The sequence below is a fragment of the Cajanus cajan genome, chromosome 10 (genome assembly GCF_000230855.2).
Source record: "Cajanus cajan strain Asha chromosome 10, NIPB_CcT2T_4, whole genome shotgun sequence".
Lineage (NCBI taxonomy): Eukaryota > Viridiplantae > Streptophyta > Magnoliopsida > Fabales > Fabaceae > Cajanus > Cajanus cajan.
Window position 1 is genome coordinate 46,167,929 of NC_138526.1, and position 8,352 is coordinate 46,176,280.

Here is an 8,352-nt window from a genome sequence, read left to right on the forward strand (position 1 = left end):
ATATATTGTTCGTTGCTCTATACGTTGATGACTTGATATTCATGGGAAGCAAAGCTGAGCTAGTTGAGGAGTTTAAAGAAGTGATGAAGAGGGAGTTTGAGATGACCAATTTGGGCATCATAAGTACTTTCTGGGTTTAGAGGTGGACCAAAGAACAACAGGTATTTTTGTGTCCCAAAAGAGGTATGCCAAGGAGATTTTTAGCAAGGCAAAGATGCAGAATTGCAATCTAGTTTCTACTCCCATGGAACCTGGGACGAAGTTATCTAAAAATGGAGAAGCTGAAAAAGTTGATGCAAGCAGGTACCAAAGCCTAATCGGAAGTCTAAGGTATTTGACAAGTACAAGACCCGACCTGATACTAAGTGTGGGAATTGCAAGCCGCTTTATGGAGGATCCGAGGTATTCTCATTGGAAAGCATTGAAGAGGATACTAAGGTATGTGAAGGGGACGATGTCAGTTGGACTGTGTTTCACTAAGTCGGACAACTACCGACTTACTGGATACTCGGACAGTGATTGGTGTGGAGATGTGGATGATCGGAAAAGCACAGCTGGGTACGTATTCTTCATGGGAAACACGGCTTTCACTTGGCTATCAAAGAAACAACCAATCGTAGCTCTATCAACGTGTGAAGCCGAGTATGTAACAGCATCTTGGAGTGTCCAACATGCAGTTTGGCTTAGAAACTTGCTAAGCAAACTGGAAATTATGAAAGCTGAGAAAGTATTGATCCGAGTAGATAACAGGTCGACAATCGAGTTAGCCAAAAATCCAATCAATCACGAAAGAAGTAAGCACATCGACGTCCGATTTCATTTCATCGGGGAGAAGGTGAAAGAAGGAAGCGTGGAGTTCGAACACGTAGGAAGTAAAGAGCAAGTAGCTGATATCTTTACAAAGCCATTGCCGACAACAACATTTCAAGAGTTAAGGAAGTTACTCGGAATGAAAGAAGAAGGAGAAATTTAAGCTTATGGGGGAGTTTTGTTAGATAATCTTAAATTTTAGAGATATCCGAGTTAGTTATTTTTGAGTTGTTTGTTTTATTTTAGATAAGATAGTTTTTGATAAGATTTGTTTTGATAAGATATTTTATTATCTTCTTGTTAATTCAGTACGTTGTACAATGGCTATTTAAAGGCCATCCCTTATTCAATGAAAGTACAGTGAGTTGCTACGTTCACCCAATACTAGTATTACTCGTCTTTCTTAGTTTTTTTACACGAAATACATGCTATTCGAAGTGATCATGATGAAGGAATATGGGAAAACATACCAACCTAATAGGTTTTTGTTTGTGTATTATTTGTTTTTTTATTAGTTGTTTTATTACTATATTGTTATTATCTTTTTTACTTTATTTGTCTATTCAGATAATTCGTTGTTTTAATAATGAGAGTTTAATTTTTTCCGAATTATGAAGGATTCGGGATCTCTTGGTAATTAAATATGTCTATAAATAGTAAGGCCATAGGGGCATTACATTAAGCCAAAACAGTAGTGTCATATTATTGTTTGATTAAGGTTGGTTCATTTAGAATTCTTCATAGTCTAACTCCAATGGAATTGGAAAGCATAATACACTTCCTTCAAGATAAGACCATTTTAGTCACTGGTGCCACTGGCTTCCTTGCAAAAAGTCTGTCTCTCTCTCTCTTCCTTGCGTATTGTGCTCATACTGATATATACTAAGATATATATATATATATATATATATATATATATATATATATATATATATATATATATATATATATATATATATATATATATATATATATATATATATATATATATATATATATATATATATAGATAGATAGGTACCACTACCACTGGGTTCCTTGCAAAAAGTCTATCTTTCTCTCTCTTCCTTGCGCACTACCACTGGGTTCCTTGCAAAAAGTCTATCTTTCTCTCTCTTCCTTGCTTATTGTGATATATACTAAGATATACTGATATATGCTAAGATACTGTCTCTCTCTCTTCCTTGCTTATTGTGCTCATACTGATATATACTAAGATATACTGATATATACTAAGATATATATATATATATATATATATATATATTATAGTTAGCATGTGTTCCTTTGTATGATTTTGCAGTTTTTGTGGAGAAAATATTGAGGGCTCAACCAAATGTCAAGAAACTTTATCTTCTTTTGAGAGCCAAAGATACTGAATCTGCTACTGAACGCTTACACAATGAGGTGAATGCACAAATGTTACAACTTTCTTTAACTTTCGTCAAGTTATCAAAAATTTAAAATATATCATATCACAACAACCTTTCCAATGTATTTAATGTAAAATGTAAAATGTAAAATTAAAGATTCGCCCGAGTTTCATCTCTCAAGTGCCACTAATATGAATGTGCTTGTACTCAGTTGACGAGTACGCACAAATGAATAATTTTGTTATTACAATTGATAATTAATGACATCGAATTTTTTAATACTATCGAATTGCATTTGTACGCAGATAATAGGGAAGGACTTATTTAGATTGCTGAAGGAAAAGATGGGTACAAGTTTTGATTCCTTTGTCTCAGAAAAGTTGAATGTGGTGCCTGGAGACATTTCTCAAGAGGACTTGAATTTGAAGGACTCCATTCTTGGGAAAGAGATCTGTAATCAAACGGATGTTATAGTTAATTTGGCTGCAACAACCAAATTTGATGAAAGGTATATATATTCAAGGTGATATAAGTCACCATGCATTTATCTCAACCTCATCGCATAGTGGTTCGGTAATATGATATAAGTCCATATACGTACATGCATGTGTGTCTGTGTTCACATTTATAAATAATCGTCTATTTTTGCCTATTAAATGCAGATATGATGTTGCATTGGGTATAAATACATTAGGAGCTAAGCATGTGTTGAGCTTCGGCAAAAAATGTGTTAAACTAAAAGTGCTTGTCCACGTATCAACAGGTTAGTACATATGCATGCCCATCATAATTAAAATTATATCTGTATGATAACCGAGATTCAAAACTCACATTCGAACTTCCAAACGATTCTCTCAGCAAAATAAAATAGATATTCAGTATCCAAGTGCATATATCCTTGTAGATGTCATTTTTGCCTCAAGGTTGTTGCCCCAAGTTATATTACAATCAGTGTACTATATTATATATCTATATTATGTCACAGTACTCCTGAAGAAATAATGCTGATAAATATACAGAAAACCATTTTAATCCTATCCTTGATGTAGATTATGGCATCAACGTTGGTGCCCACCTTGTTGGCACAGCTAGCTAGTGATTAATTACGATTGAGTGGAAACGATGCTACGTTAGTATCATAAATACACACACTTATATATCGTGAGAGATATAGCCATGTTCATGGAATATCTTGAATAAAATTTCTGATAATTTCTTTATTGCCATGACATGCAGCTTATGTATGTGGAGAGAGAGGAGGAATCATACTAGAGGATCCATATCACTATGGTGTGTCACTGAATGGAGTGCCAGGACTAGACATTGATATGGAAAAGAAAAGGGTGGATGAGAAATTGAATGAGCTTAGAAAAGAGGGAGCCACAGAACATGCTATTGGATTGGCCATGAAGGACTTGGGTAGTAAAAGGTATTTGTTCTGATTATCCTTTTGTATTATCCTTTTCAAAACTTGAATACGTGTTTGGTCGTTTCTTGACTAATTAATAGAGCAAAGATGTATGGATGGCCAAACACATACGTTTTTACAAAGGCAATGGGAGAAATGGTTGTAGGAACCACAAAGGGAAACGTTAATGTTGTAATTGTACGTCCCACAATCATCACTAGCACTTACAAAGAACCTTTCCCTGGTTGGATTGAAGGTTTAAGGTAAATCATCAAATCTTATTCTGTCGCTTTTTAGTTTGCTTTCCAAGAAATTATTTGATATTCAAAAATGGAAACACATTACCCATATTTTTCTAATCTGATCGTGAGTTTTTTATACAGAACCATAGACAGCATAATAGTTGCTTATGGTAAAGGAAAATTAACCTCTTTCCTTCTGGATCTCAAGGCAATTTTTGATGTGGTAAGTCATAAAAAATTAACCCTTTTGTTTTCTTTTAATTGAGCATTTCCTCTTCATTCTTTTCGAAAAGTGAATACATATATATGTTAATGCTGATGAATTTGAAACAGATACCAGCTGACATGGTAGTGAATGCAATGATAGTGGCAATGGTAGCTCATGCAAAAGAACCTAGTCTTGGTGATATCATATATCATGTGGGTTCCTCTGCTATAAATTCAGTTAGGTACCTTAATCTTCGAGACTATAGCTTAAAATATTTCACAGAAAAACCTTGGATAAACAAGGATGGAAAGCCCGTGAAGGTTGGCAAAGTTAACATACTGAGCAACATGGCTAGCTTCCGCAGATATATGTACATTCGTTACCTGCTTCCCTTAAAGGTTACTTCAGATACTTAATTTCTATAATTCACATACCTTCTAAGTTCTAATTTTCTTGCAATCACAAATCATGTGGATATATTTCTTGAGCTTAAAAATTTTTGAACTCACCAATCTGCTTAATATTGTTTGCATTTAATAGGGACTAGAGGTGGTGAATGCCGCTTCATGCCATTATTTTGAGGAAATGTGTGTTGACTTCAATAGGAAGATACGTACTGTGATGCGATTGGTTGAAATTTACAAGCCTTACTTGTTCTTCAATGGACTGTAAGTTAATTATTATATATAGCAGCAAATAAGTAAGATATTTTTTAATTACTAATATTAATTAGCTGAGAGTGCTTGTTTTGGACAGATTTGATAATACGAATTCAAAAAAGTTATTATCAATGGCAAGACAAGGTGGGGCAGCAGAGACGGAAATGTTTCAGTTTGACCCAAAAATAATTGATTGGGAGGACTATTTCATGAATGTCCATTTTCCTGGTATCCTCAACTATGTCTTCAAGTGATACGTAATTACGTACTTTGTGGCCATTTTAGCATTCTCTCATATGAAGCTTGAATTTGTTGCATGTAACGTTTGGTTGAATTTTACCTTATAGCTGTAACGTTTGCTTTATGGAGTAAAATTATTTTGCATTTTGCATTTTATTTGTACTTTAGGTAATTTATTACGAAGAAATAGTTATTTGTGAAATCAAAATTCAAACTCGAACTGGAACTTGTCGGCTTCGTCGTTTGTATTTTCTGCTGAAGGATTCTATTTTTTCATATAAAAAGGAGAAATTAAAACATATAACATTCCACACATGATGATGGGTTCCATAATTCCTTTAGAAGGTTGGTGTTCACTGTTCAGATTGACATGATTAAATAAAAACCAGAAATAGTTATTCGTTAGAACTTTATTCGATTAATTGGCCAAAAATCAAGAATAACGTGAGCCTTCACAAAGTACAGGTCATGCAAGAACCAAAACTGGATAAACAAGACTCTTGTAATTTCTTTATTTTTGTTTACCAAAGATGTCGGTGCTAAGTATTCATCTTCAGTGTTGTGGATAACTAATGTATGATACAATTGGTTTGTTATCCTCTCAATAACAATACTTAAATCTTTGATACCGAATCCAATTTTACAAGAATATAATTTTATCACTATCAGAACATTAATGTTATATAATAACTAAAAATATTGAAATTTAAATTTAAATAGAAAGATGAAAAAGATAAATTAATAAACAAGAGATTAAAAAATTAAAATACTTTCATTAAATAAAACATCTCAAAAAATGCTTTTCATTGGATTATAACTTCTAAAAAAACCTTATTTAAATGATTATTCTAAAAAAGTCTTATTTAAATAACTATTTCAATATAAACTAGGGATGGAAATAGATAGAATGTACACATTTTTAAATTTTAATATTGATGGATGAAAAAGAAATTAGTATAATAATATGATGTCTTAAGTTTAAAATGTGTATATTTTTTTAATAAAAATATTACTATATTTATATACTTTTATGAATTAAAAAATAGAATCAAACTTTTAGTGGCATTTCGGCAAAAAAAAATTATGATGAATACGGTAATGTGGCAAAATAGAGTCAAGCATGTGTGGCAAAACATTTAATAGACTAATTGATTGATTTAATCAGAATATATACTTATTATAATCATCTTAGTCACCATATTTATATAATTTATGAATTATAAAATACTTTTTTGACAATAATAAAATAAAATAAATTTCTTAGTGACATTTTGAAGAAGAAGAAAAATAATGAATATGATGATGTTACGTGACATTTGTTTATATGTCAAAACCTTTTTTATATAATCTAATTGATAAAAGGGTTTATAATGAATAATTATTTTTAAATATACAAATTAATTATCATAATTAAAATTTGATATAAGTATATTGATCATACAAATTATAATATTTATGATAAATAATTAAATTGTGATATAATATGATTTTTAATTATTGATAATTTTTTTTAAAATATTAATATTTAATGTTGAAATAAAAAATATATAATTAAAAGATATAAAATATTAAAAAATTCATAAAAATGAACCATTAAATAAAAATATTTAAAGACTATCATTGAAGTGTCGAATTTTTAGTCACGTCGTTTATTAACGTAAATATCAATATTTAGTTTTATCTATAATGTACATTGTCCAAACCATAACATTCCCACTAAATTATGTTTTAATAATATATATATATAAGTTTAAATGATTATTTAAAGTTAATCTGGATGATGACTTCTATAAGAAAAAATAGGCCTCTAGACCCAATAATAAAGTTAATTTTTTTAAAATTTACTATACACATTAATCAAATATTCTCACATTTTCATATGACCTAAAAAGATATAAAGACAAAAGAGAGATAAGAGAACAAGAACAAAATTGTATAGCATAGGATTACCTTTGAAACTCACAACTTTAGACTAATGCAACCATTTCGCATGTCTCCCCTTCCTATAACTGTTTGATGGTTGTATTGTCATCCTTAATATAAACTTTCATTCTTTAAATATAATTGTATTTTTTTTTAAGTATTTGATACAATCATATACTAGTACTCAAATTTCAGACATATTGAGGTGAAACAACTTTCCTAAATTGATCCACATATTCAATATTATTAAAGATTTGTATGTGATTCAGTTTCTAATTAATATTTGATTTTAAAAAAAACATTTTTATGTTACTTATCATTTAACCTTTCATCTAAAATCTATCAAACCTTGAAAATTTAGTAAAAAATGTTTCCCATTTTTTTCACTGAAAGATGGCAACGAAAGAGGGAATGAATTAGGTTTGAGGGTCTGCTGCGTTGAATACTCTCAGAAGTCACAACTGATAGATTACATGAAAAGATAATGGTTTCCAAGAAAAATAGACACTCTACCCATTTTTCCTCTGATCTCCAGCCATCGAATTTCTATCGGTTAGTATGTATTACATTATTTTATAGGAATCTGTCACTAAAATAAAAAGTTATACCTCCTTAATTTTATTTTATTTTTTTAAAATAGTCTTCTTCTGTTCAAAAATCTGTTTATGCAGTGCTGAGAGTTTGGTGACAAAATGGTAAGAGATAGGAATAGGATAGATGTGCATTTCGCCGGTTACTCTCATATTAAATTAGTTTTTTATATTAGAAATTATAATTAAATGTTTTAATTTAAAACAGCATAGAAAAAATAGGAGTATTTAATTTTGGGTATATATAGTTGTATAAATATTTCTTATTTTATTTAGAATCTTTATAAAATTGTATGAGAAACTTATTCTTAAAATTCAAAATAATTTAACTTATGTTAAAGTTAATATCTTGTAATTTTAAAATGTGAAGTAATAAATATATCTAATTATTTTATATCTATATTATAAATAAAAATTATTATATTTATAATGTTTTATAATTTATAAACAATATTTTGCACAATTCTTATAGATCAAAGAAAGATATTAAAAGTAGGAATAATAAAATGAGTTATTTCGTCTCACCTTAGTAGGTCAATTTACACCATTCTATTTAGTAAAGCGAATCAAAAACTTCAATTCACTCGTTTAAGAATTAAAAATGTTTTTATATATAATATTAATGAAAATTAAATAAATAAACTTAATTTTTGAATAATTAATTTAGACAATATATATATATAGTACCAAACATGAGTTTAAAAAGATCAAAACTAATACTAGTATACTATTTTATTTAAATCTTATAATACTAAAAAAAAAATACACAAAATTTAAGAAATAAAAAATAAAATAAATAAAATAAATAAAATTAAATTAAAAAAAAAAAAAGTTGACGATATAATCCTCTCCAACTCATTTTAATTGGTTAGATGTGGCAGGTTAAAGCCAGTCAACGG

At 29.5% G+C, this 8,352-nt stretch overlaps 1 protein-coding gene and 1 pseudogene across 2 annotated transcripts; both read left to right on the plus strand.

The window, feature by feature from the left end:
* The first annotated feature begins 214 nt into the window (after window positions 1–214).
* On the plus strand, window positions 215–973 carry LOC145952520 (secreted RxLR effector protein 161 pseudogene; annotated as a pseudogene).
* Window positions 950–6,128, plus strand: LOC109789521 (fatty acyl-CoA reductase 3). Of its 2 annotated transcripts, none has more exons than XR_014430323.1 (10): window positions 950–1,643; window positions 2,114–2,217; window positions 2,489–2,691; window positions 2,846–2,946; window positions 3,420–3,612; window positions 3,693–3,854; window positions 3,975–4,056; window positions 4,167–4,253; window positions 4,324–4,439; window positions 4,582–4,709. XR_014430323.1 is itself a non-coding variant. In XM_083065845.1 (10 exons), the coding sequence occupies exons 1-10, from the start codon at window positions 1,565–1,567 to the stop codon at window positions 4,952–4,954; spliced, it is 1,482 nt and encodes a 493-aa protein (XP_082921971.1). In that variant the 5' UTR covers window positions 960–1,564; the 3' UTR covers window positions 4,955–6,128. The 2 variants fall into 2 exon arrangements, 1 of the variants encoding a protein (XP_082921971.1); XM_083065845.1 differs by adding an exon at window positions 4,798–6,128 and having other exon boundaries at window positions 960–1,643; window positions 4,167–4,439.
* Window positions 6,129–8,352: the final 2,224 nt, after the last annotated feature.

What these genes read in the sequence shown, in the direction of transcription:
- LOC109789521 (XM_083065845.1), top strand. Translation starts at nt 1,565, where the DNA reads ATGGAATTGGAAAGCATAATACACTTCCTTCAAGATAAGACCATTTTA. An exon ending in ACAACCAAATTTGATGAAAG is followed by an intron (nt 2,692 to 2,845) that starts GTATATATATTC and finishes TATTAAATGCAG; the next exon opens with ATATGATGTTGCATTGGGTA. An exon ending in GGTTGGATTGAAGGTTTAAG is followed by an intron (nt 3,855 to 3,974) that starts GTAAATCATCAA and finishes TTTTTTATACAG; the next exon opens with AACCATAGACAGCATAATAG.